Below are 27,915 nucleotides of genomic sequence, written 5' to 3' on the forward strand. Positions count from 1 at the left end.
TCCGCCACCCCGGGCCCTGCCCGTCGGGGTCCCCCCCTTTTCCCCTCAGCGGCCCCGCCATGGAAACCGTTGCCCCCTCAGCGCGGGCCACGCCCCCTCCGGTGAGGCCCCGCCCCCTCGGCGCTGGTCCCGCCCCCTCGGCGGCCCCGGCGGGGCGGGGCGGGGCGCAGTCGCGCGCAGGGCGGGTGGGGCGCGCGGCGCGGCGCGGAGCGGAGCGGGGTCGCCGTCCCGGCTGGTAGCGGCGAGAAGGCGGGCGGGAAGCATGGCGCTGTCGGTGCCGGTCAACGGGCTGAAGGACGGCGACAAGGAGCCCGTCATCGAGCTCTTTGTCAAGGTAAAGGGCGGAGGGGAGGGTGTGTGTCTGTGTGTGTGTGAAGGGGGGGGCGTCCCGTCTCGGCGCCGCGCGCGCACAGACCGTTGGGCGCCCCCTCCCCCCAGCCGCCGTTTTCCCGCCCCTGGGGTGTGTGGGGGCTCCAAGTTTCCCTCAGGGAGTTGCTGAGGATTGAGGCGGGGGGAACGGCACCGCCGCCTCCGGCATCCCCTGTGTCCCCTCGCCCGCTGCCCGGGCTCCCCCCACCGTGCTGGGCCCGGGGAGCTCCGTCCTGCCCCGGGAGCGGCGGGATTCTCCTCAGGGCGGCCCCGGCCCGGGCCGGCGGCGACGCCCCGCGGGTGGCGGCGGTGCGGGGCCGCCGCGTACAAAAGGGCCCTTTGGGCGGGGAGAGAGGGAAGGAGGGAGGAGGAGTGCGGGGAGCCGGGGCTGAGTCAGTGTGAGCAGATGGAGCCGGGCGATAACGCGGACCCGCGGAGAAGTCCCTCGGGAAAAGCGCGGCCGCCTGCGGCTGCTGGAAAATTCTCTCCCGGGAGCAAACGGGGCGGCGGGGGCCCGGCGGGGCGGGGGGCGGCGGGGGCGGAGGGGGGGTCACTCGCTCCCTGCACCGCAGTACACGGCCCTCGCCCTTCGCTCCGCATTGTGCGCCCACCGAGGCCGTACAAACACGAGTTACTTTTCGCTCAGTCCCCTGCCCGAGAAGTTCTGCTTTTGTGTGAGAAACTGAACGTCTAAACGCATCGCCTGTTTCTCTTCCAAACTGGAAGAATGAGCCTGTGTTGCGCTGCCCTTATCTGGCAGAGATCCACCATATGGTATCTCCACATGTTTTGCATTCACGTATCGCAGTATGATGCAATATTTTCATCTTCTGGGGCTCTAGTGATGCAGCATCTTCCTTTTACTTCGGAATAAATGGTGCTGATCTTTCTGTGCTTAAGCTTACTTTGAAGAAAGCCTCGCTGGAAACAAAGTATTTTATTTTTCTTTTCAGATGAAGTTTCTTTAGGTTGCAGTGAGAAAGTAATGGAAAGCCTCTGTCTGAAATCTTGGGAATTGCTTAGTATAAAAGCCATGATGACAAAGGTGAATATTTCCGGCAAGCTAGGTAGAGCTTTGCAAATAAGTTATTAAATATAGATTTTATTTATTAAACAATCCTCTAAAAGTATTGAATTTTCCCTGTTTTGGATTTTTTAGTAGTCTCAAGAGGCCATAACGGGACACAGAGAGAGCATTGCAGCGGAGGATTCCAGACCTGATTTTAGTCAGAATTTAGGTTCTTAGTGTAGAGGTTAGAACTTTACTAGTACAGCAATTAAGTTACAGATTACTTTGAATTATTTATAGCAGTACTTCTTTAATATAACATGCTAACTTATCTTCATCTGTCCTAAAGTTTGTTGGACGATTTTTCTTATTTCTAAACAAATTAGAACAGTGATTGATGGCAGAAGGATTTGGGGGGAGGGGGAATAGGCTTTGTGGGTTGGTTTAAAGAGGATGTTTCATGCATGAGGAATAACATGCAAGAAAGTGTAAAATTGGTTGTGAGAAAAATGTATTGATTCTGATTAAATCAGTGTTGCGCCTATAAAGACGTCAGACTATGTGAAAGGGAAAAAGGGCTATATGACTAAGAAAAGACTAAGAAAAAGACTATATGAAAGGGAATTTTTCTGTCCGTTTCAATTGAAACTTCCTTATTGGCATGGATTTAAGAAGGCTATATTCGGGATTATCAGTGAGTAGTAGCTCCCTCAAGGAAGCCTTTTCCCAGTGTTATGAATGACTGCTGCAATCTGTATACCGTCTGCCTTTAGGATGGAGTTCAGGTTAAAAAAGGTGTTATTCTTGTCTGCCTTCATGATCTTCAGGTAAAGGTTATTTCCCTGTAAAATCCTGCAGAGGAAGAACAGCCCCCACCCCAGCAGACAGACCAAAACAGTTGTTTCATTGGGTGTTGCTGCCTGTCCCACGCTTTATTGAAGCTGTTAAGTATTATCGGAACAGTGTTTTTGTAAAGCTAATGTAAAGCTTTGTAAAGTCTTGTTTGCTACTTGTCTCATTAAGATGGTCACTTCATAAAATGCAAGCAGAATATTTAATAAAACTAATAGTGGCTGTGTAGAAGAGCACTACATTTTGGTTTAGTCTTCTTTTTTCCCCCCTGAAAATGGGAAGCTCAGTGTCTGCCTTTGTCTGTTGCACAGTTTTCGCCTGGTTACGGGTGCAATCTAGAAAAAGTCTAAAGTTATGGAGTGAACGTCAGAACAAGATTTCACAATGTAGATAATCGCTTTTCAAACAGTATACAGGGTCTTGGTTCTACCTGTGCACTGTTAGCTAGCAAAGCTCTTAAGATAGAGGTAGTGGAAAGACTTCTTGACCAAAAAAGAAATCTCTGCCAAATGCCTGCGGCTGAAGGGCGGTAACTGTATGACCTGCGTACAAAGGATTGTAGCAGCCAGACTAAGATGAAACAAAGGTAGGGATTAAAGCTTGAGAAATAAACCTGTGAAGCAGGAGAAACCGTTTGGCTTCATGCCCCAAAATGTTGGGTTTGAATCTTATTAAATTGTGATCAGTAACAAAATAGGATGGGCACAGCATGGGGAGGAGTGCACACATGGTTAGGTTTCAATTATGAATAACTATATAGGGCTGTTTGTCACCAGCAAATTGCTTTGATTTATTCAAGGAGACAGTGTATCAGTCTGCTGTAACTTGTATTTTCATATGATAACGTCTGTGCAGAATTAGGATACTTCGGTAAGAAAATGGGTTACAGTTCTGAAACTGAGGTGAATAATCTGTTTCTTGGTCTCATATAATGAGTCACTTTATCAGCTTTTTCATTACAGTGCTGGTGGGCTGCCTGCAGTCTCTTTTAAACGATGTGTAAATATTTTTCAAGTCTTTCCTCTGAGGGCTGATTAGGAGAAACTAGTGATGTATCTGATTTCGTTTGGTTTCCTCATGTGTTCACATGTTTTATTAATGAGGGAGGCCCGCTTCCATTGTCTAACAAGAATATTTTTATATGCCCTAGTGGCATTTTAGAGTAGTGAAGGCTGCATTGTAATGAATGTGCATGCAGAAACTCCAGCGTTGTGATCTGAATACAGCTCATATACGCCACTTGCAATAACTCTAATTTAGTTGATTGTGTGTGGATTTTTATTGTAAATAAACAGTGTGGTGGACTGACTTGGTCAAATAGATCCACTCATCTGTGGAAACCACAGGGCAGAGCTTACAAAACTACTTGTGCAGTTTCTTTATGACAGTGTACGAAGGAGATGGGGATGGAAGCTGCTCAAAGCTCAGCCCTTGGATTCTAGAGGGCACTGAGTGATTGCATTCCTCTTGTAATAGCAAGGTGAAGACGCAGATGATCAACAAGTTCAGTGTTAAAGAAAAAACCCAACAAACTCAACAAACAAGAATTTCATAGTCATATATCTGTTGCCATGAGACAGGTTATAGTAGATGTAGGTAACTATTAAGGAAGGTGCTCTCTTCTTCAACTGTGTAACGTGTGTATACTTGCAAATTAATTAGACCTTGGATTTCTGGCAGCTTTCAAATAAGACGTCATTGCGAAATTGGGCACCTGTTTTGAAAATCAGATAGTGTCTGCTGTCTGTTTACCCGTGAATTGTACTGTCAGTAGAAAAAAACCTGTGATTTCACATTTAATAAATACCCTACTCTAAAACACTCCCAATGAGTGTAACAGAAGCTTGTCTACATTTTTGTATATCTGAATTAAACAGCAGTTTGGTAGGTGAACTATTTGAGATCTAGGTCCGTTTTGTTCAGTTAAATGTTGGAGCCCGTGGCAGGAAAGGTGTGTGCATCTGCATCTCCAGCAGCAGACTTGATACTAGCTCAGGGCTGGGTGAGAGGAGGAGGAGGAGGAGTGTGATTTGTCTGAATTGCATGTGTTCAGGTCTGCCTTTGTCTTGCAGTTTTTGTTACCTGTGAGTATCCTTACGTAAGCTCTGATGTGTCATTCTGGAGTAGTGTGGCTGCTGTATATTGGTTTATAACAAACCATCCCATGGTCTTGTTTGTCGTCCTTAGGGTGGTGGGGTGGGGTTGGCAACTGCAACGTATCTGTAAAATTAAAAGGAACACCAGTATAAGGAAATAACAAGACTAGAGACATGCAGTGTGGCTTCTCGGAGATGGTCTCGTCAGGGGCAGGCTTGTCACTTGATAATCTTATTAGATAAGTCTCCTCCTTACGTACAGTGTCATCCTTTGGAGGTTTTGATGTAATAACCTCAGCATCCGAGAACTTTCTCAGTCTGCCTTTGATACGTGTTTGATATAGCTAGCAAAATTTCATGGGTGGCTTATTTCTTGTGAGCAAATACTGGGGTATTGTAAAGGACCCCTTTATAAACTGAGGCATAACCGTCTTTGTTATATCTTGTGCTTAGTTGTTATAAATCAGGCCTTTTCCTCCTTTGGCCGGCAAACTATATTCCCTTAAGTTCTGCTTGGGAAAGTTATTGTTGCCAGAAAGCTCCTCAGCTTTTTGATTTGAATCTGATTGCTAATACAGAAACTCGTGCACTTGGTACAGTATTGCTTACAAATACAGAGCTGGTCTCAAGTGTAAATGTTACATTTTTTGCAAAACGCTGGAAAGTAAGTTTAACTCCTAGCAATCATTTGCAAAGGGATTACACAGATGAGTTAGCTTTTCCTCAGTCAAAATGCTCCTGAATGCACTTTGGCAGTAATGGTTTTATTCACTGGCGTCTATCCTACCCTTTCCAATGATTAACATCTAGACAGCGCACTTAGATTTTCAAGAAAACTTGTGTTTTACTTTGCAGTTGAAAGATGTCTGACACTCGTGCACTTTTCCCCCCTTCCCCACAAAGTGGTCTGAGAACTGGCCGAGTTCCTGAATTTCAACTCATTGCCCTTCTCAGGCTGCTCATCTGCTGGCGGGGATTGGACCATCATCTGCCGCGGAGCTTCTGAATCATTTTCTCCATGGTGTGGACAAGTGCTGTATGTCATGGATGCATTCTTTGAGCATGGATACTGCTGTAAAAGACAGATCTGTCCTCAGTTTTCCCAGATGGGAAATGTCTCAGGCTGTGTATTGAAGGGGAAAGAGAAGCCTGTGTATTGGAACACGTATTGTGGGGCACACTTGAGGGCCTGGAAGCTACCAAAAGTCAGGGGTAAATGCACATCAAGGATGTGAGCACTCTGAGTCTTGTTCTTGATGCTTTTGTATGTCAGTCGATGGGTGTATGTAAGGAATTCACAGAAGCAGGGAAGAGTATACTTGACACAATACCAAAGTTCATGTGAAAATATTTGAAGAGAATGAAGATCCTCTTAAAAGTGATGTCTTGTCTGTAGGTAGTGATGGTGGAATGTTTAGACGTAACATGTAGGTATGAGGAATGTTTGTGTAAACTCGGTTTCGCTGTTAGGAAGTGAGTGGGAGGGTCTGATAATCTTTCAGTGGGCAGCACCATGACAGTATTGGCATCCTAGGAAATTAGTAATCATTACCCTCACGGCCTGAAGTGACTCAGTGTCACTGTCTAGTCTCACACTGGTTATCCTGACCTAATCTTGTGGAAGGAAGCAATGAGGAAAGAGGGAGTTCTTTGTTTAAAGAGTATTACTCTCTGTCCTAACGTGAACAGGGTGAGCAGAGAAGCAGTTGGTTCTGTACCTCAACTTGTGGGTTTTTGAAGGCTATGTTGTCTCTTAACAAAAATTTGTGTTTGGAAGAGTCTAGTTGGGCAATTCATTGAACTTCTGGCTAAATAGTAACCTATGTACTTTGAAAATGACTTTTGTGCTCTGAGATTGCAAGTTTTATTTTTAAAAGTGTACATTAGTTAAAAGGGACAAAAAGAACCCTGGGCTGTCGTTATTTTCTCACTAGTGTGAGCATGTTCAGATCCTCTTTTAAATTTATTGTGATGAGACTAACACAAGGCCTACACATGTTTATAACAGTGGCTACATCAGTTCCAAGTTCTGGCTGGGCTGGACGTACCACTTAGAAATCCACAAGAACTACTTTTAAGACTGGATAACTGTACTTGGCAGTAATTGGATTTGTTGTCTTTTTCTTTGGTAAATGTTCTCTTTTGCCCTGCGACTGATAATTGGCTGAGCAGTGCAATTCTATAAAACCTTAACTGAACAGCGTGGGAGAAAGTAAGGTGGTTTTGTCTGCCAGTGTAGACACTTAGTTTGTCTAAGACACAAACTGTAGTTAATATGGTGGTTTGTTGTGAGTTGACTGTGTAAAAAGTTTACATCTGTACCTGTTATCCATCTATTTTGATTTTTGTCTTCAAAGTTCTTTGTAAATAGCCTATAACAAATGACTTGCTGTCCTAATCAAGGGGGTTGTTTTTTTACCTTGCATATTCTTCACTTCGGAATGATATAGTTTCACTCCTAAAATAGATGCTATGTATTCACTCTGTGCTCATTTGTTGTATTAAGAGTTTGTGAACATCTTAACAGTTAAAACCCCCAAGCCCCAAATCATTATGCTGCCTAGATATGAGTTTAAGTAGAGCTTTGACTTCAGGAGCTTGAAATCCTTTATTTAGAATATTTTTTCCTAAAAAAGATAATAGTTAATTTTTTAAAAGCTTTTGAGTTGTTTGGTTTTTTTAAATTCAGGTCAAACATACTTTTCTGGCACAATCTGATTTTTAGGGCTCTGAATGCCGTGTTTGTTTATGCTGAAGTGAAAAACATAAGCTAAAGTGCTCCTAATTACAAATGTCTTTGTGTGCGAGTTCTCTGAGAGTTCAAACTTATTCCTTGTATTGTTGGCTAGACAAAGGGCAAGGAACTTTACACGAGGAAAGGAAATGACTTACTTCTGTACACTGCATATCCATATTAGGTATAAACTAAATATAGCGTGTAATCCAGGAGTGAAGTCATATCTGTATATTTTCATGAGAAGGGCTAATGAGATCAGTCAGTGCTACTGGATCAGCTTCAGAGTTTTCTGGCTCTGTTAAAGCATTACTATTTTGGCTAGAGCTTGGTGCTCTGTACTTTGGAGAGCTGCTTTTCTTAAATAAAGGAAATAGCTTTTTACGTGGTTTTGTCTAAAAATAAAATCAAAGCAAGCAGAAGTGTATTTCTTTAGTCTTTCAAAGTGATGTATTAGCCTCCCTAGTGAGACATGCTGTACTGGAACGTAATGAGATAAGGCAAAATGTCCTGAAGGAGGAAGTTCTACTCTGCAACTGAAGAACTTGGATACCATCTCCCGAGGGGTGTAGAACACATTCATAGAGGTGCCTTTTAGTAACCGAGTTGCATGCTGCTTGCCTTGGAACCTGAAGTAACAGAGAGCAAGCCTTCCTCGAAACCTTTGTGCTTTAGCTGCTGTAAAATAAAAATTCCAACGCCACTTTCAGTCTAAGATAACATTTTTCCTTGCTGGAACCTTTGAATATGCTGTTAGCAGGGGGTACAGGTTCAAAACTGCAGCTGTCTTTCGGTGAGATTTGAGAATTTGAGCAACATTCCATTCATTGGCACATTCTTCTGTGGCCATTGCGGTTTATATTCTGATTTGGAGGCAGTTGTAGTTCTAGCTGTATTCCTTATTTTGTTAGAATTTTGACGCTCCCGGGTGATTGTTGTTGGGGTAGCTTTTTGACGTGAAACTCGTTTGGGCATTTGCCGTGGGCTCTTTTCCTGGGAGGGTTCAGTCGATGCCATCCTGGGGACTTGGTGACGTGGCTGTTAGTAGAGAAGGAGCAGTACGTGGGGGGAAGTTCCTCTCTGCTCATCTGTCCAACTCGCTGCTCATCTTTGCTCTGTAAATTAGGTTATGAAATACCATAAACAGGTCTTTGTTTTTCTGTCCTGCAGCAGTGATGCATGTTCAGGGGTTTATTTGAGGAACGCTTAAATGCCAAAGATAAAAATTTTACTTGGCTGTCGGAGCCCCAGTGACAAGGTTTGCAGTTCTTTCCTATAATTTTTATAGATTTTATAGATGGGTAAATATATATAGTTCTGGAAATGGATCTCTTGGGCTGCAGCCAAAGCACACACTGTACTTTGTTAACAAATTTATTAAGAATGGGGGGAGAGAATCATTGTCGTATACAATGCCTATTCCAAGTTTATATGCTAGGTACCCAAAGGCAAGTTTCAAGCACTATAAAAGAAACCCTTAATACTGTATAGTTAATTGCCTTCTTACGGTTTCCTACTGGAATATTACAAGAATTTGTCAAGCTGTTACACAGCAAATTTTAGTCAGTTTGTCGCTGTTTATCTTCTTGAGGTTTGTTACGACTGGATCACTTTGTTAAAGGTATTGCCACTGGAGTAAGAGGGACAGAAGAGAAGGGATGCCAGGCTTCTGCCATTAATGAATAATTTAATTCTCCTGTCTCAGGCTAGGAGGTGGTCATGTGCGTGGCTGTGCACAATAATACCAAGTTTATGTATTCATAACATTAAGCTAATTTCTTCACTGAAGAAAATGGTAGTAAGTATTTAATGCAGGTTTTCGTTCTGCCTCTTCAGCTAATTCTCCCAAAGGATGAACATGGGATAATTTCTTTTCTCCAAAGAACTAGAAGTGCTTAATTAATTTCCACTGAATTGTGAAGTTACTTTGATACATCATGAAGATCCCATAGCTTTTTTCCAAAAGCTTTACAGTGAGAATTGGCTAGCAGTGTATACAAGATGTGCGGGAAGGTGTAGAAGACAAGTCTGCTAATTATTTTGTTGGGAATAGCATCACAGAGCTCAAAATAGCATCATCCTAAAATGGTCAGTCAAATGTGGAACACAACGGTGGCTTATCGGAAAGGTAATGATTTAAGAGGCTGCTTGAATGGGCTGATAAACATTCCTTTCTCTGGTTTAATAGTCAGATCTCAAGTAAATGCAGGGAGTTTGTTTTTTTTTTTTTTTTTTTTTTTTAGCTTTTTGAGTTTACAGGAATTTCAGCTGGTGTGGAAGATGGATTGATTGCGAATTAAGCAAAGATGATACAGCTTGTCAAGAGGCAGTGGTAACTAAGGTTGCTTTTTCCCTGGGAGGGGTAGATGTCGATCAGCATATAGAAAATATAGACTAATCATCTCGGGCTTTTTGTATTTGCAGTTAATTCCAGGTATGAGCACTGGCCTTACAGGTTTTTGTTTTCTATTTTTCCTGTGTTTTTTTTAAAGAACTGTCTGTTTAAGAGAGCAGTGATTACCTGAATTGTTCTGTAGAACTAAAATTGGGGGGTGTGTGGTGGTTGTGATTTGAGAGTTTAAGTCCAACTTGATACGGTGTTACCAAGCTTTTTTAAAATTCCCCTATAAAGGTCAAATAAAGGGGTTACACTAATCAGTTTTGTTCATATGAAGATAAGACTGTGTTACAGATGCTATAAGCTTAATTTGCTGCTTTCTGAGGTCAGCTGTCTTCAGTTTGGAAATGAATGTACATTTGTTTCCTGGAAGATAATTTCTTATTTTTAGGTGGCCCATAATGAGATATGTGCTTATCTTGTCACTTCCTTTGTGGGAAAAAAAAGCTACCTTTGGAGTTCAAAAGCAGTTGAAAGGTATTGGGAAAACTTATGATTGAGGTTAATTAATAATGGCATTAGAGAACAAGGTGACGTAGAAAAGACATAGTGGTAGTGCCCTTCTTGCAGTGTATGCGATGCTGTGGGCTCAGCTACTGACAGCACACAACGTGGTGAACAAAGGGGAACAAAGTAATAGTAAGGGAAGTTATAAGGTGCCAAACTGCTGACCTCTGAGGTGATGAGAATGATGCTGGATGTTTTATTTAGAATCTACTTAGCGTTGTGAAAGAATTCCAGGAGTTAGCCTGCTTGCTAGAGACATTTAATAGTGTGAATAAATCTTCTTAAGGGTTGCTGCAAGCTTATTTTGGTCTTAGACTGAATCTTGAGTGACTTTTTAACTTATGTTAGCAGTAAGTAAGTGGGATAAGTTTCAAAATACATTAGACAGGTTTGTTAAGAAGCTGTTCTGTGGTGTGAGCTGGAATACACAGGACCTGTGCCTTGGTACTTAAGATACCAGCAGCCTGAAGCTCTCTTGAGACTTGCCTTTGCTCCTGACTCTTTTTAAGAGGTTGACATGGATCTTTAAACGTGCAACAGGTTTTTTTTTTATCTGTTAAGAAAAGACACCACACAGAGACAAAAGCTCTCACGGGTAAGTTGGGGCACCAGCTATCCGCTGTGCTAGAGAGGGAAGATAAAAGGTGAACTGACAGGCGGAAGCATCCCTTTCGTCTTGTCATCCCTCGGATTAAATCTGGTTGAACCAGATTTAGTTAGCCTCAGAGTTCAGGGCTTGACTGGAGTTTGCTCCCTGACCTGTTCCTCCCATAAAACCACAAAACAACTCCCTGCTCAAACTCGCTAGTCTGAAAGCAGGAGAAGGAATTGAACATTGCGTGTTGTAGACAACACGTTTTCAGTCCTGATCTCTGCAGCTTCCTACCTTGTCACCTGCTTTCTTCTTTTGAATGACGCTTTGTTAATATTTGAGACATTGGGAGCCTTTAAGATGTGTTCTGGCTTGCAGGGTGAGGGCTTACATATAACATCCTCGAAGCTCATCCATCTACTGCCCGAGCAGAAACACAAAGCAGTTGGTGTAGTGGCACCACGTGGAGGAGGCGTTTGATTGGTGTTACATCAAATATGGTTATAGTCCTTTCATGGAAATAATTCTTTACATCTTATCTGAAAACACCGCCCAATAAACAGCATGGAATTCTGTTTATCCAGCTTGGCAAGATAAAGGTCAGAGTAGATGCTGCAAGGATTTAGACTGATATTACTAGACCACTTTCGGTATTCATGTGTAGAACATTAAACCACTCCTTTCTGTTTTCTTTCATCTCAGGAGTTTTGAATTGCTGCATGTTTTTCACTTGAATTACTTTGTTAGTTTACCTTAAACCATCTCCTCTCAAAACAGTAGTCCATATGGGATTGTTATTAATTTACGCATTTTTTGAATGAGCTTACTCTGCATGAAACATGCAAGAGTGATTGTTATGTGCTGCTTTAAGGTAGTGGGCATGCATCATGTTGGTTTTCTCATGTAGTTCCCCCAACAGATTTTTTTTTTTGTTGTTGTTGTTGGAACTCAACATTGCTGAGTTCAAAATTTGAACATACCCTCTAATTTTCTTTTTTCCCCGATCTGTTTATTTGTTGGAACATTAATCTTCTAGACTTTGCAGATTGCAGATTTCTTATTCGAGGGAGTGCAGACTTCCTTGATGGTATAGTCAAATGGCTCCAGTAGTTGTCTTCGGTGAAAGGTCTTCTGTGAGATATTTCTAAAATGCATTTTTCCCCTCTTCATGCAAACTTTTATCTTTTCCTGTTCCTGGTATGTCAAATCTGGGAGAGAATTCCCTTCATAGTTTTGGATAAATTAGGAAATGGTCTTCTAGTGTTCTGCCCTTTTCTTTTGTTGTATTTGTGTAGGCAGAGACTGAACTGTGTTATGTTTCTCATCAGTTGCACTTTGACTTTACTATTACTTCTGCAGGCATTTGAGTTTGAGAAACTTGTGGTGCGCTCCTTTTAACTGGTTGCCGTTTGAAACAATTTTGCAGGCCTCTGGGACCAAAGATTTCTAGAATTGTGTTTTACTCCTGAGTCTTTCGGATCTGTGCTATATAATAAGGGCTTTGTGTCCTTTTAAGTGTTTCTTTGCTTGTCTGTTTTTCTTGTTAGTCTTTCAGTAAACTTCAGCACTACCTTGGTAAATACATGCGGGTTCTTGTGTTAGGAGTAAACTAATTTTTATGCAGCTGGAAAGACAAACATCTCACAATTAAATATTTTTTTTTTCCCCCTTAGCTTGTTTAGCCGCTTAAACAGATGTATGATTACTTATACTCTCTGAGGTTTTTTTTGGGAAAAACAATCTCATTTGAATGAAATCACTGCTTCAGGGGAAGAGAAAGGGAGGAGGTGGCTTCCGCACTGGCTGGATTAGCAAAGCTCTATCTTCCAGACAGTGGGATAAGTAGATTTTGGTTGGGGTGGTTTTTTTTTTTTTTTCCAAGTAGCTGGCAGTCTTGCATGGGCTGAGCTACTTGGCATTGGGAGTTGCCAGTAGTTTTACTGTGGCTATGATAAACCAGGTTGACTTCTCAGCATACTGATTTGTTTTACTGCCTTGTAACTCCTTCATTCTTATTTGCACTTACCTTCATATTTAGGTTTCTTTAAAAAGCAGCCCTGTTTGTTTTTCGTATAATACTGTAGGGTGAGTGCTGTGCTGTGTGCACGCCCAGCTGTTTCTCCTTGTCACATCTTACAATTAACAAGGTCTGTTTTGCCACCTTTTCAGAAGTTTTTTAATTACAGTCAGTTTGTGGAGGTTAACACAACTTTGTTCAAGGCAACTGGATATCTGTAGTTTTTTCTTACTGCGATAAACCCTCTATGGTAGCTGTTAGCTTTTCATACTGTGTGGTGGCATCTCTAGCATGGCGGGAGTTGGCCGTGGGTCATGGTCAAGTTAAACACTGTGTTTGGCAGCGTAAATAAAAGCCAGGCTCTTCAGAGCTAGTTCTCAATTGGTATAATCATTAAGCAAAATATTTACAAGTGAAAAATACCATGTTTCCTTGCTGTGTGTGGTGATGCCCTTTTTTTCTGTCTGGTCCTAATCCATAAAAGTAAAAACCTGGCATTCAGTGAAACACAGATGTATGATGATGTTCTTGAGTACATGTCCTTCAGTGGATAACGGTAGCTTGATGTTTTAGTGATAACTGGAAATTGGTCCTAATTGTAGGAAGGTTGGCATTATTTAGTAATAAAGATTTTTAGACTGGTTTTAGAAAGAATTTGAAATAAAGACTCAAAGCTTCTTGGTATACAATGAGTATAATCTTGTTGAATAAACAAATAATCTAGGCTGATGTTAGTATAGAGAAGTCAACATTTAGTATTTTCTTTACTGTGGTGCTGATGAGGATTAGACACCGAAGATATCCTGGAATATTATGGCCTGAATGCAAAGACAAGACAAGGACAAGTTTCTGGCTTCTGCTAGTGGGCTTAAGCAACAATTGTTTTATCATTAACCCCCTGCACGATAATTATGTAGAATTTCAGAATATTCTTGCAATATTTAAGGGTTTACAGTTACTGCCAGCACAGCTCTATTCAAGTAGAGAAAATCAGAGTCAAAACTGCCTTTCATGGAAACATCTACCAAACATGTCTCTGTCTGGAAAAAAACACCTTACGTGACTGAAGAAGAATAACGTGTTGCATCGCCAGCGTGGTGCTGCTCTTGGTGACTGGGTGTTAACAGAGCTGGGCTGTAGCTCTCGGTGCATCAAATACGAGAAGATAGAAAACGGGCCTCTCGGGCAAACAGTTACATAGCAGAATTCCTTGGCTCAAGAGCACTGAAGCCAAAAGTTTCTTGGCATTCTGACTGCATTCTTTTTCCAGTATGTGCTCAGAATAACTTGGAACTTTTTGGAGCAGAAGTGGGACAAACGTTTGAATGTAGACATAAAAGTCTACGCTGAGTTTAGCTGTTCAGCTGCAGCTTTGAAAATGCATTAGGTTTTGTTCAAAGCAGTGTATGTTAGCGGGCTATAATTCTTTTTTCCGATTCAAATAATCCAAAAAGCCTATCTTGCTTAAACAAAAGCAGATGTTATTCGTTGTTTGTTCATTTTGAATGTTACGCTTGTGTTAGGAGAGAAGAAAAGTTTCGGTACAAGTTGGCATTACAGCGTAAATTCATTTGACCTTTTTTGGTCCTCATTTGTCGCTTTGGTTTTGGTATTGGTTTTGGCTTAGGAAAATGGACCTTAATGAAGGCACAGTTCAGTGCTATGCCTTACATTTTAAACCATTTTTTGTTCAGTTCTATGACTTAAAAGTAGCTTTGCTTTGGGTTCCAGATGGGCCAAGATTTCTTTTCTTAGTACAATAAACAAAACTGCCTTCTGAATTTGAGTTTGGTTTATTTCAGTTGCAATTTGTAAATCTTCTACTAGAAATAATAAAGCCCCATGGTGGAATTATATCATATGAAAGAGGGCATAGGATTTAATCCAATACCCTAGATTTTTTTCAAACTGTTTTGTTGTTGTATCTGATAAACGTTTTTATAGTAGACAGACTTAGGAATTTAACATCTCTGTCATTAAACAACGCGCCCCCCCCCCCCCCCCTTGGAACTTTTATTTTGCTAATGGAGCATCACTGCTATTCCCTATCACGTTGACAGGCAGCAAAACCTGGGCAGCCAAAGACTTGGTTGATGGTATAACTAACTCCTGAGCTCAGGAGAAGCCCTGAAGTTTTGTAATATCAAATTTTCATATTTGGCTCTGTCGGCAAAAAGAGTCTGTTTTGTGCATAGGGGAACCATTTTGCTTTTTCATATAAATCTTTTGCCAAAAGTTTTTTTTTCTCGGCTTCTGAGTAAGTTATTTTCTGCATCTGGTGATGGATCATAAATCTTTAAAGCTCTTAATCAGACCTCTGCAGTGAGGTTTTTTTAAAGTCATGTTTTGCAATTCACAAATTAACAAAGTGACTTGGAAAAACTAGTTGGCTTCTAGGTGCTTGCCCATTGTCCATTAGGACACTGGTCATGCATTTTCAAATATTGGTTTGAAATTAGGGGAGCTGACTAGTGCTTATTTAATATTCCCCTCAGGAAATGCCTCACTTGCATTTGTTGATGTTGCGGTACTGAAGCCAAGCCTCTGCACTTCATTTGGTGCTGAGCATCATCTGTACGTTGGTGGCAGGCAGTTACATCCCAGTGATTCCTCTTTTGGTTACATGCCTTTATTTTTTCTATTCAAAGGTTTCCTTAGTCCATATCAGATGAGTTCTCAGGCAACGTATGTCATATTGCACCAGCTCTGGTCTCTGGTTTTGAGGTCAGAAGTGCTAAATAAAAGATGAGGAGTGAGGAGAGCTTATCCCAACTAGGTGAGAGCACTCGGGTGAGCCAAACAGGCTGAGGACCCTCTGAGCTCGGCAGCCGGTGGCAGATCCAGAGTCATTTGAGAGCAGCAGAGTGAACAGTTCCTCGAGGTATGGCTTGATGCTGGTAGATGTCCACATTCCTCCTTTCACTTTCTAGTAAACGTCTGGTAGCTTTTCCATCAGAGGAAGCGAGGTAAAGCTTAATTGGATGGGGGCATGCAGGCCTGTGCTGTTACTGCAGCATAACTCAGGTGCTTTGGTTTAAACAGTGTTGTGGAAGTTGCCATAAAACTTGAAGACTGAGCTCAGTCTACTTCAAAGTGTGAATTAGCCTGGGCAGTACAAACCATATTTTCCCTAGACGGGATGAAGTGCAGTCTTTTTCTATATTGTTTTTCAAAGGTAGGTAAGATCTTGCATGCGGGGCGAAAAGAAAAAAAAAAAAGGTAGATGAGTATAAATCTACATTGTTGTAATTTACCTGCAGGAAATGTCTGTTCCAGTGTAAACACAGTAATGTAACAGTGGTGGAAAATTCTGAAATATACGCTGCTATCTGGAGGGATGGCACTGCGGTTAAATATTAACATCCATAAAACCATATAGCTATTGTAAATAGAGTGCAGGGTGAAGTCTTTCCACATGTAAGCATCCCGGGAGGTAGGAACATTCTTCCGTACAGTAGCTGGAATCCTCACAGCAGGTACACGTACAGCAGAAAATTGCGGATTGAGCTAGTATGAAGCAGAATGCCCAGAGTAACCAAACTGACTGTTTTGTCCTTTTTGTAGATGCTTTTAGAATTTAGTCTCCTGAACACTGAGAAGTCACATGCCAACTTTTAAGACAATCTAGTATCGTTAATCTGCTGCAAGTTTTACTTTACTTTCCAAAGATAAAAGAGAGAATTTGTAATTTATAGCAGAAAACCAACTTTTTCTTTCAAATCTTCATTAATGACATGGCTAAAAGTTTGAAGAAAAATGGCTCTAGGTATTGTCCACAACAAAGTATTCAGAAGGATAGTCAGCTCTGACAGGAGGGATGCTTGTAGAAATGAGAACGTAAGTTTATGAATCCTCATGTCCTGGTATTTGTCGACAACTATTAAAGGAGTCTCAGCCTTATCTGCAAAGCCACCATAAGTTTTTAAAAAATAAAATAGCTTTCTGAATTTAAGACGGTTTCACTGAAAAGCTTTTTATTTTCCTGATCTTTGAAAATCCTGCTGCTAGAAAATCCTGTTACTCTTCTTAACTAGCAAAGTTTTTCTTCGTCTTTCTTCATTCTCCCCCCTGTGGCCCCCACTCAGTGCATGGCTGGGAACTGGCAGAGAATTGAAGAAAAAGCAGTTCCTTTGCCTGAGTGTCTAAACCTTTCTGTAGTCAGTTCTGGTCCTAAAGCTTAGTTCTCCTGTGATGATACTTTTTGTTGGCTTTTCTTCTCTTACCGAGCCCCTCTCGCCCCTTCTTTTTTTAAAATGCTGGATTTCCACCAGTCAATGCTCAGGCCTTGTGTTCAGCCCTTCCACTTGTGCAGCTCGGCTTCTGAATAGCCTGGGCTTAGTGAATGTAGTTGTTTTCTGTCATTTCTCTGAAGGGTACAGCCAACATATCCTACAGTACGTTTTAAAACGGCTCAGGGAACGGTAATAGCAATGATGAAAGAACTAGCCAGGTTTTGAGAATTGTACTGATTAAAATTATTATTTGAAGTTCACTAATAATCACTAATAATAAAAGCAAAATCCTTTGAAACTTGTCTGATGTAAAGTACGTGTCAAGATAATCTGACATACATGGCTTTTTTAACTACTGAACCAGTTTTCTTTTCAGAGGATTGAATTTTATAATAAGATTCAAGGTTTCGTGTGTCTAATTCTAGCCCACTAAAAACTAAAATTTTCCAACTCAGCAATACATAACTTCATTGTCAGAGCAATCATGAGATGCATGCCATCACTGGCTGCCCTGGAGTGGCTTACTGTTGCTATGTGATAGACCTTTGTTGTGGTAGGACAAAGAGTTATTGATAAATTGCCTATAAAAAATGGCTTTGGAATATTACTTTATTGTCAGTGAAGTCTCTATGTACTTACAGTTATGTCTTTCCCTACAACACCTGCAATGTGATAGATTCATAGTTCCTGGTTGCAGTTGGCTTGCTGTAGCACTACACACAGTGAGAGAGATAAGCAATAAACTGGAAGATGACTGCAGTTAATTAGCTATGTCTTGTAGAAGAAGGAAAAAGAATAATAAAGAACAAAGAACAATATTGACATTGGAATACTGCCATCAAAAGGTGCAGCTGCTCAGACGAATATGATTAGCTGCCTTTTCTTCACTGCTAAGAGCAGTTGGATCACCTTAAGTGTGAAAGGTGACTTATTTTGTTGTCTGAAATCTTGCTTTGATAGATTTTGTGAGCAACTGTTAGAGGACATGACGAGTAAATAGGTTAGCTGACTTCGCGAATACGCAAATCTCACTGTAATAAAATCCTGGTTATGTCTGCAGCAAAAAAATCATTGGAAGGTGTGAGTATTAAAAAGGAGGGTGCTCGTCTTTGTGCGTTATATGGAGATGCCTTGAGGATATCTGTTCCAGATGTGTCAGCTGGATTTTGAAAGAAAAGGAGAGTTCCTGCAAGATGATACTGGGTTTGACTGTGAGCTTGTTAGGGCCTTGGTAGAGTTGGTGATGTGAAGACTGTACAGGCAACAAAACCCGTGAACTGTTACTGAGTCTGTCTTTATTTAAAGGTCTTTTGTGAATTGTGTAGGTGACGTAGTCCTACCTTCTGATTAATGATCTGTTCTCTTCTGCAGGCTGGCAGTGATGGCGAAAGCATAGGAAACTGTCCTTTTTCGCAGAGGCTGTTCATGATTCTTTGGCTGAAGGGAGTGGTGTTTAGCGTCACAACAGTTGACCTGAAGAGGTAAGAAATACTTGGTTTATCTGATAAGCGAGAGTACAGTACATTTGCTGTAACAAATGTTTGCTTGGGACTTCTAGATCTTGCATGGCTTATCTTCTGAAATTAAAAAGGAAATCTGTCCTCATAAATACTAAGAGTTACCCTTGATGTAAATGGTGCATTCATTGATAGTTATTTGTAAGTATCTGTAATCAAGAAGAATTGGTTTGATAAATTCTCTTGAATTTGTTAAATGATGCACTTCTATAAAACTAATAGCTGACATGAAGTCTCTTATAACGGAATACTGAATCTTACTAACTTCATATTGAGACCGTGCAAGTGAAGACTGCTGGATGGGTATTTTATATCAACCAATCTTTGATCAAATCTCCAATGATTATGGGATAACTGTCACAGATAATGTGCAACCTACTCTTCTTTTTAAAGATTTCAAGATAATACTGCTTATTATGCAATAAGAATAAAAACATTGTAAAATTATCTGCCCATGAGGTAAATATGAGTGAAATAGAAATGAAGTGGGTAGGAATAAAATGTAAAATACTCTGCCTTTGTATAGTGTTAGCCAAATATATCATGATGGTGCGTGTCACCTAAATTGCAACTTCTCCATCTAGGAAATTAATAGCTTAGTGGGTAAGAAGGGCGATATGTGAATCCAGGAGTTGTGATTTTCTAAGGTTCGGTGTACTTTAGAAGTGGTAATGCTACATTCAGCAGAGGCCTTGTGTTTGTTTTTGGTGTGAAGTAGTGTTTTCACAGCAGTAATGTAATGCGATGTTAGTCACTGAGCTCTCTGGAGAGAGGAGAGACTGCCAGTGCTTACAGACCATATTTTCAGAAATAAAGCCAATAGAAATATACAGCGTTCTCCAATGAGAAAAGTGTAAAATGTGTAAGAAAGAAATCACCCTGCTAGACTTAACCCCCTCTTGTAATTTTTTTTTTGAAGGAGGTGACTTGTTTGATTTTTAAAAAATCACTGAAGTTGCTGCTTCAGCGCTGGCAACTCGTGTTAAATATTTCCATGTGTAGTAAGGCTGAGGCAGACCTTACCCTCAAACACTCAAACCGAGGGGGAGAAAGCAACTTTTGTCAACTGGGTGTGCATTTGTAGCAGCTCAGAGACTTTTTCTGGCTAATTCAGGATTTTACTGCAAATGTAATTGTTGCTGCCAGCACACAGGAACCAAATATATCATATCTTCCCTTTAGCACTGCGTGTGGTTCGTGGAAACCTCAGGAGTTGTTCTTGCGTACCATTTGTAGTTTTGGACTTGATGGTGTTATTTAACCTATTGCAGTTAATTGGAATGGAGGGTGGGGATGAGAAGAAGTTTGAAAGATATTTTATACTTGGAAGCGTTTTTACTGCCGAACCAGTCTGAGAGATACCATTAAAATGCCGAAGATGCCTGATGAATTGGCTTTATTTGTGTCCCTTGGGCAACTTTGAGTTAATTGGATGGAGGAATGGGATATAAGACTAACTTTTAGAATATAAATTGTTTGCAGATGTTCAAAACTGTCCTTTCTTACAGAAGGAAAGCTTTCTTTCACTTGGTTTGTTTTTTTTTTTTTTTTTTCATATTGGGAAGGACAAAACATAAAATAAGTGCAAATTAAAAATGCATGGGAGTAGGTTAAGTGAACTCTACTTTTTCTGTTGTACACTGAATGTATTTTCTGGTAAAGGAAGAGGACCACTGAAGCAAACTCAGATTTGAATAGGCGTTGGTAACAAACTTAATTCCTTTTATACTTTATATAAAGCTTCATAAATACAAATTTCAGGTTCTGGATTGTCTAATACCTAGTTGTAGAGTAGTGTAGCTGCGCAATGTCACGTTCGGCTAACTGCTCAAGTGGAAATGTTTTGTACCAGATGGTGTTTTTTCCCCTGTTAGCATTGCCAGAATGATAATAGGTGCTAGATGTTGCCTCAGTGCTTCTAATACTGTCACAAGAAACTGCTTTTACAAGTATTCAAGCCAAATTTCTTTTTGTTCCTGTTAAAGACACAGACTTGTTGAAGAGCTGGGTAGTAATGGTTTTAAGCACCTGAATTTATTTTGCTGGCCAAGGAAAGAAAAAGGGTTTGCTTGCAAACCATGCTGCTGCTTCACAGTGTAATTTCTGCCCAACAGAAAGGCGAGCTCGCTCTGTTTGTCAGGCTTAAAAGGTCATGGTTGGGTACAGAAGTTCACAAGTAACTTGGGACACAGGAAAAACTGAGTCTGATTTGTCTGACTCTGCTGTGGCGTGTATTTCTTTTTTTCCCTTCCCTAATTGCATTGGACATCACACTGTGCTAACAAAAGAACATTTTGCAGTTCTCAGTTCTATTCTTAAAACACAAAAATATGCACATAGGCAAACGAAGTGGGACGTACCGCCCTTTCAAAGGAATCGTGCACTTCTGGCTTCTGTTTAGTCAGACAGAGGCTTTATTCTTTCCCTTTTCAGAAGCGGCATTTCAGTGCTCAGAGATTGGACGTGTTCTGGTGACTGGAGCAGAGTTGCAGTACATAAACCGTTTGTTGGGCTTGTAGCAACATTCAGGGCCAGCTTGCATTCAGTTAAGTTTTGAAATCCTATTTTAAATGTCTTTATTGTGTGGTTTTACAATTATGTTGGCAGACAAAGATTAAATAAAGAGATTAGTAAATATTAAAAGACTGCCCAGAGGTGAATGCAACTTCAGCAGTGTAAAATACTGCTCAGGAGCTGGAGACAGGGGTATTTTTATTGCTGGCATTTTTTCTTTTCACAGTACTCTTCAGACACTCATTGCAGTACTTGCATAAATTATAAATCACTGTAGAGCATACTGCATTTGGGGGCTGACTTTTGTCTGATCTCCAAGAAACTATTTGAGTGCTAATTGCTATTCTGGTTTGTGGCAAAGCCATGAAATGTTTATACCTTAACTCTGGTGTTAAAGAGCCTGTCCACTTCATTAGCTAGTGATAGCCAGATAGTTAAGGATTTGGTCCTACCTCTAAATACCCCTGTAAACTTTGGGGCAGGTACTGGCTATCATGGAATTGTTTTGAGTGGTTATAGAAGTTTTTGTTTTGTTTTGTTTTTTTATTTAAAGAAAAAGTTATCCAGTTTTATCTCCAAAGTAAACTTCACTATAATATTTTTAATTGCCATCTTGTTTGACTATTAAGGGAAGTTGTACTCTTAGACTTTTAAGGATATTCCTGTGTACTTGTGGTGCTCTAAAGGCTGTGGCTTGTATGTGGTAAACCAGGGTTTGTTTATCATCTGCTGGCAAGAGTAGCAAGCTGGAAGTCAAACCCTGTATTATGTTTGGGCTTTGGCTGTGGGATGTTAATCTGTGCTTTCTTTTTTCTCGGAAGATACAGGTGGTCTGGCTGGAGTGGCAAGAGGGGTTAATAAAATGCTCTAGGATCCTTGAGATGCACTCTGATTCGTTGGAAAACTTCTTTTGTTGGTTCATTGGAGTGGTCTGTTTCTGAAATAAATCTTTCCTTTAATAGTATTGCTGCAAATCCGGTGGTCTTGCCTGTTTGTTTTTAAAATAACATTCCTTTTGAGGAATTTTATCTAGCCAACATGTGAAATTGGAAGTGAGCCACAATGACTTCCTGTAATTGTTGTGGGTTACAAAGCTGTATTTAAATGAAGTGTTAAGCTACTTAAAGCATTAACCGATGACAGACTTTAATAGTTGCCGTCGTCCCCTTACTCTCAGGATTTAGTGAGAAATAACTTCTTGGAAGCTTAAAAACTGAAAATGGTTAAATTCTTGTATTAATAAGAGTTCTGTCACCTGGCTAAAAGCAGTGTGTTTAATGTTCTTAAGTATGAAAATGGGTTTTCTTATTCAGTTTTACATATAGTGCCAAGTGCTTGTATCTGACGTAATTGTGCTTTGGCACTATATACTGTTGCTGTTTGCCCTGCTTCAAAGGCTCAGCAGGGGGCAGGACGTGAAATTCTGGCAGGAGTTCTTCATTTGAAAAGCAGCGTTTCTAGAGGATAAACTTGAAAACTGTGCTTAGTTTGCAGAGTCTGAGTGCTATCCCTGAAAACGCTGGTCCCTCGTGCTACCCTTAGTGACCATGGCTGTGTATATTACTAACCCAGTTTCCCTCTCCAGTGCTGTCAGGAGACTTTCTTGAACCAGAATCCAGTAAATCCAGTTGCTGGATGCCTGGTGCTGGCTCAGAAGCGCAGCCGCATTGTACAAAGTACAAACCCAGTTCAAGGGGTTAGGGTCCCGTTTGGATTTGTTCAAACAGTAACAAAGGGGCAACTTTATCTTGGCAAACTTTCTGCTGGCCGAGGTGCGGTTTGTTGTTCCTCACCTGGCACAATGGTAGCAGAAGGCGGTGGGCATCCTGTAGCCTGTGCTCTGCTCAACTTGACTATAATTTTACGGTCATGCGTCATCCAGACAGCGTGTGCTGTTGGGTGTTGGTACACAGGGATGGTCTGAGGAACTAGGAGTTGCAGACTGTCCTCTCAAACGTGGAGAGGTTCCTAGAGAAGTTAGACTGCGTCCTTCTGAGCAGTCATCCTGGACCGTAGTCAATAGTTTCATCAGAGGGAAGTTTTAAGTGCTGCTACTGAAGAAGTGCCAAGTGGTACAGTAATTTTATTTCTGCTTGCACTGAGACGGTTGCACTAGCCTGGGACTAACTAATACCGTGGTGATTTACTGGGGAAAAAATTGGCTGCAGCTTTTTAGATGATGCTTTGGAATTTATAGCTTGTAGTGAATCCACATCTCATTACTGACTTCAACTTTGCATCTGAATCTGCTGACAAGGCAGACGTAAGAGCTTTACATTAGTTAGGCATTTTGGGGTGAATGTATATGTGCAGCTGACATATAGGCTTCTAAATAAATGCCTGCAGTGCTGTTCCTTGTCACTATAGCATCAAGGCACAGCTAGAGGAGAGAGAGAAGCCAATTGCTTATAAAATAAACTGTTTTAGCTTGATACGGGTTAGTATGAAAGGAGCTGGAGTGAATAGCAAGAGGTATTGCCAAAACTGACTTAAGATTTAGAAATGTCTGAGTATTTTAGCTTCACTCTGTTTCTCTTGTGTCTGGTCATACTAACAGGGGGGATTCTTCTCCCTTTGCCCAAGTGTGCTGCTTTTATTTGTAAACAGTTTTTTCACTGGAGAAAACTTCAAGCATCACTGTTAAATGTGATGTTTAAGCATCCTTCAGCTTGACTGGAACCAGTTTCTGTGTGCACATAATAAGTGGTTTATACATACTGCTCTATCTCAGACTTGCTTATTTCCAGAGAAGCTCTGTGTAGAAGGGGAGGATTATCACTGATCGCAGATTATGCTATATATAAACTCTGTACTGCAGGTCTTGGGAAAGAGAGAGTGAGTGTGTGTGGTGTACATATATCCCCCCCCATCAACATTATATTGACTTGAGAAAAAGCATAGCCAGAGGTAGGACAAAGCAGTTGTTTTTAAGCATTTTAAATTAATTGTTATCAAGTATATATTCAAAATGCTAATTAAGCTGTAAACTCACTTTTAAAAAAGAAAACTGGTGACATCTTTTTGAAACTGCAAGGATGTGAAAGCCTCAGGCAGTGCTTTTGTGATTGCAGCAATGAAAGCTAGAGTCATGGATGTCCCGTGCTTACTTTTGTATTGGTTTGTATTTCATCCTAGAAAACCAGCAGACCTTCAAAATTTGGCTCCAGGCACTCATCCGCCCTTCATAACCTACAACGGTGAAGTGAAAACAGACGTGAATAAGATTGAAGAGTTCCTGGAAGATGTTTTGGCTCCACCCAAGTAAGCGTTAAAATGATAATTTCTCACCGTAGATTAGATGGAGTGTTCTCAAAGGGGCTTTCTGCACCAATTAAGATGTTCTTCGGCATCAATAAACTGAAGATTAGACATTGAAAATAGCTTGGAGTTCTTGCTTGTCTCTCCAGCTCCCTCATCTGTATATTGAAAGTGCTTTGGTATTCCTCTGAAAAGTGATTAAAAAGTGTTGGGTTTAAAAATCTTAACTTAAATGGAAGTGTGTGATATTACACTTAAGAAGCAAATCCTCCATGTTAATCTGAAAATGGATAAATTGGTAAATGTAGATATGTATAATCTTTTTTTTTTTTTAAAAAAGGGCCGTTTTGTGCTAGTTAATATGCGATGAGCATCGTTCTGATAAGTGTGCTGTAGATCTACTTCTTTCTGCTTTTTAGGTACCTAAAACTTTCACCAAAGCATCCAGAATCAAACACTGCTGGAATGGATATATTTGCCAAATTTTCTGCATTTATCAAAAATTCTAGACCAGAAGCTAATGAAGGTGGGTTATGTGGGGGCTGATAGCTGTGCACATGTCGTTTTATGGTCTTGTATTTTTCAGAGCAGCTTCACAGTGAAGTGTCTCTCTGACAAATTTTGCTGCATGTCGATTGGCGCTTGAGGGATTCTCATTAAACCTTTGGTTATTTAATGTTAATGGTCTGAGACAAAAATTTCAACACTTCCAAAGGGAACTTCAATTAAACAGCGTTCAATCAGAGTTTGAGTAGGGTATGCATGGTTTGTAAATATCCCTGCCGTTGAAACTTCTCCACACAACAGCCACTCAAAAACTCTTGAACTAAGTAGAAATGATTTTAACATCCAGAAGGAAATTCCATGGAGAGTGTGTGTTGTGCCCCAGCAGTTGACATTCCACGCGTTTGCTGCGAGGCCGTTCTGCACACTTGGTTATTTGACCTTTCTGGGATTGAGGGCTCCCATTTGGAGTTCTGAGTTAAGCTCAGTTCATGTCGCTTTCTTTAAAGGATTAAGACCTTTCTGTGAAGAGCGAACATAGTAGATGGAAGGAGAGAGGTCAATAAGAGATAAAGAATGCACAATTAGACCTTTAAATATTTTAGTACAAATCTTTTGTCCTCGGTGTACTTGGAGGCAAAACTTAAGCCAGGGAATCAGAATGCCTTTCTGCTTTATTTCAAATGGAGATAGGCAAAATATTTGTAAACGGTGGGAAATACTTTTCAATTTTGTGGGGTGTGCTGCCCTCTGCTGCTGTGTTCCAGAAAGCTCCTCGGTACTCTCTGTGCTTAGTTGTGGCTGTTAGCTGAGCACGTGACTTTAAACAGATTATGTTTAAATGAATATAAACTCTAGCATAGCTTAATTCTAATGAGTTTAAGCCAGTTAGGAGTAGTCTTAAGAAACTGACATAAGCCACTTTTTAAACCAAAAATAAACGCTTGTGGACAATCTTAGAGTATCTTAAATTAGTGCAAACTCATGTATAAGCCAGCCTTTAAATAACCTGCATCTGTGTGATATTTAAAGGGATTATAGCTTGGTTTCAGTGACCACGAAGGCAGCTCCAGCAGTAGTGTTGCCATAGAAATTGTACAAGTCTTAAAAATCCCTCAGTATATGGTCTGTTCTGGGTAGTACAGTATGTGGATTTTGTTTTTCAGAGCTACTACTAATATCAATATTCTAAACAATAATGTGCTTTGAAATTTGTGTGCTGTGGTTTGGTTTGGCTTTCTTTTTTGTTCTTAAAACTGTTCCTTCCTCCGTAGCCTTAGAACGTGGCCTCTTGAAAACCCTTCAGAAGCTGGATGAGTATCTGAACTCTCCTCTCCCTGATGAAATAGATGAAAACAGCATGGAGGATATTACAGTTTCTACCCGCAAGTTTTTGGATGGCAATGAAATGACATTAGCAGACTGCAACCTGCTACCCAAACTGCACATTGTCAAGGTAAGCGCCTTGTGTGTTGTTATTTGATAATGAAGGACAAAATGCTTATGGTTTATGACATTCTGGGGTCCAACTAATTTCCACCGTTTTTAAGCTCCCATGTAAGTTTAACTACAGCATTAACAATACGTGAAATTGTGTAAGATTTGGGTAATTCACAGGGGTTTTAAGGATAGAGCAGTTGAATTCAGTGAAGGTGTGAACCATTAGACAAATTGGGTGGCAGATGATAAAATGGCACAAGCCAAAACCCCTTGTACTGCACTGACCAATGTGGTCACAGGAAGAAGTTGCAATGCTTAAAAGAATGAGGTAGAAGAAGGAAGATGAGCATCATGTGACCAGTTAATGTGTGAAGCGGATGTCTTCTCACATCTGTAGAGAAAACTGCTCTATTAGCAACAAAGTAAATGACACAATGTGAAATACAAGGATTGTATTAAAAAAAAAACCTCTAGAAGGAGGTTGCTTAGGCTAACTATAGGAGTGAAGATGTGCCTGTATAATCGTGGTTTCATTTCTTTGCACTGTCTCCTATGATCTTTGTCAGTTTTGTACTGCAGATGGAGCCACAGATTAATTTTCTGCCTGGGTGCAGAAGCGTTTCTTTTGGTGAGGACAGTAACCCAGCCGGAGCCAGGCAGCCCGAGGGGCCGGCTCTGCTGACTTTAGCAGTGGCTCTGAGCGGACGCGTAGGAAGAAAAGCTTAACGAGAGAGCGACAAGGGATGGAAAAGTGGTTTAAATTGAAGGATGTAAATTCATAATCTAATTCTTTTGTTCTAGGTGGTGGCCAAAAAATACCGCAACTTTGAGATTCCCAAGGAAATGACAGGGATTTGGAGATACCTGACGAATGCTTATAGCAGGGATGAATTCACCAATACCTGTCCTGGAGACAAAGAAATTGAAATAGCTTACAGCGATGTAGCCAAGAGACTCACTAAGTAACCAGCACTTGCAAAAGAGATGAATGACTTCTTGCATATTCCGTAACAATGCTTCTAACAGACTGCTCTTTTCATATAAGATAGCAATTTTTTTTGCATGAACTTGCAGTTATTCAAAGTTATGGTGGATAGACCAGGTACAGTAATTACCTAAAGTTTGCAGACTTAATTATAGCCTTGTTTTTCCTTACCTCCTTTCACAGCAAGTTTGAATATCATTAATGCAGTTATGTTAATGTTGCACGGGGGTAACTCTGGATTCTTCAGTATGAAGAGTTATCTTGCCCCTACTACTTTTCTTTGGAAATGTTCGGTCCCTGTCTACAAATTGGTTTAGGATACTGTCTTGCTATATGGTACAAGGAATATTTATGTATTTTGGAATTTACTGCTTTTCCAGAACATCTATACACAATTGTCATATCTGTGACACGTTGAACTGTACCTGCCTGTCTATCCGATTTACATATAGAAGGGAACTTATTATCCAAAAGAGCCATTTGCAGAATATTTGGAAATGTTTTTAAAAATAGTTTCTCTTGTATTTGAAATCACAGTATTGGTTGAGAATGGACTCAGATGTGAAACTTGGATTTGAATGACCTCAGACATCAGGGAGATTTGAATCTAGGCTTGAGCACTATAGCAGGAAGCTCACAGTTCCCAGTTAGTATTTAGTTGTGTCTTTGAGATCTTGGTGAGATTAAAAAAACACTTTTTTTTTTTTTTTTTTTTTTAAATTGGCAACCTATGTTGGTCCCGAATTCTCAGTTGCAGCAAATGAATAATTGTCAGGATGCCCTTTAACATCATGAAACCAGAAGAACTGGATGCTTGCCATCTGTTCACCTTAAAAATTGCAAGTGGCTTTCTTTTTGGTAGTTAAGAGCCTTTGTTTCGTATAGGTCTTT

General features: G+C 40.6%; 1 protein-coding gene across 2 annotated transcripts; it reads left to right on the forward strand.

Moving 5' to 3' along the window:
- The first annotated feature begins 167 nt into the window (after nt 1-167).
- Nucleotides 168-27,777, forward strand: CLIC4 (chloride intracellular channel 4). 2 transcript variants are annotated; one of them, XM_074563170.1, is made up of 6 exons: nt 168-334; nt 18,178-18,287; nt 23,973-24,098; nt 24,515-24,621; nt 25,874-26,055; nt 26,841-27,777. In XM_074563170.1, exons 1-6 carry the CDS (start codon nt 263-265, stop codon nt 27,003-27,005), a joined length of 762 nt encoding a protein of 253 aa, XP_074419271.1. In that variant the 5' UTR covers nt 168-262; the 3' UTR covers nt 27,006-27,777. The 2 variants fall into 2 exon arrangements, with proteins under 2 accessions (XP_074419271.1, XP_074419272.1); XM_074563171.1 differs by lacking the exon at nt 168-334 and adding an exon at nt 9,207-9,494.
- The last annotated feature ends 138 nt before the right edge of the window (nt 27,778-27,915 follow it).

Source organism: Larus michahellis, chromosome 19 (assembly GCF_964199755.1).
Source record: "Larus michahellis chromosome 19, bLarMic1.1, whole genome shotgun sequence".
Lineage (NCBI taxonomy): Eukaryota > Metazoa > Chordata > Aves > Charadriiformes > Laridae > Larus > Larus michahellis.

Bases quoted from the DNA above. Each gene is read 5' to 3' on its own strand.
- CLIC4 (XM_074563170.1), top strand. From the start codon at position 263: ATGGCGCTGTCGGTGCCGGTCAACGGGCTGAAGGACGGCGACAAGGAG. The intron at 335-18,177 runs GTAAAGGGCGGA...TCTCTTCTGCAG, and splicing joins TCATCGAGCTCTTTGTCAAG to GCTGGCAGTGATGGCGAAAG. The intron at 24,099-24,514 runs GTAAGCGTTAAA...TCTGCTTTTTAG, and splicing joins GATGTTTTGGCTCCACCCAA to GTACCTAAAACTTTCACCAA.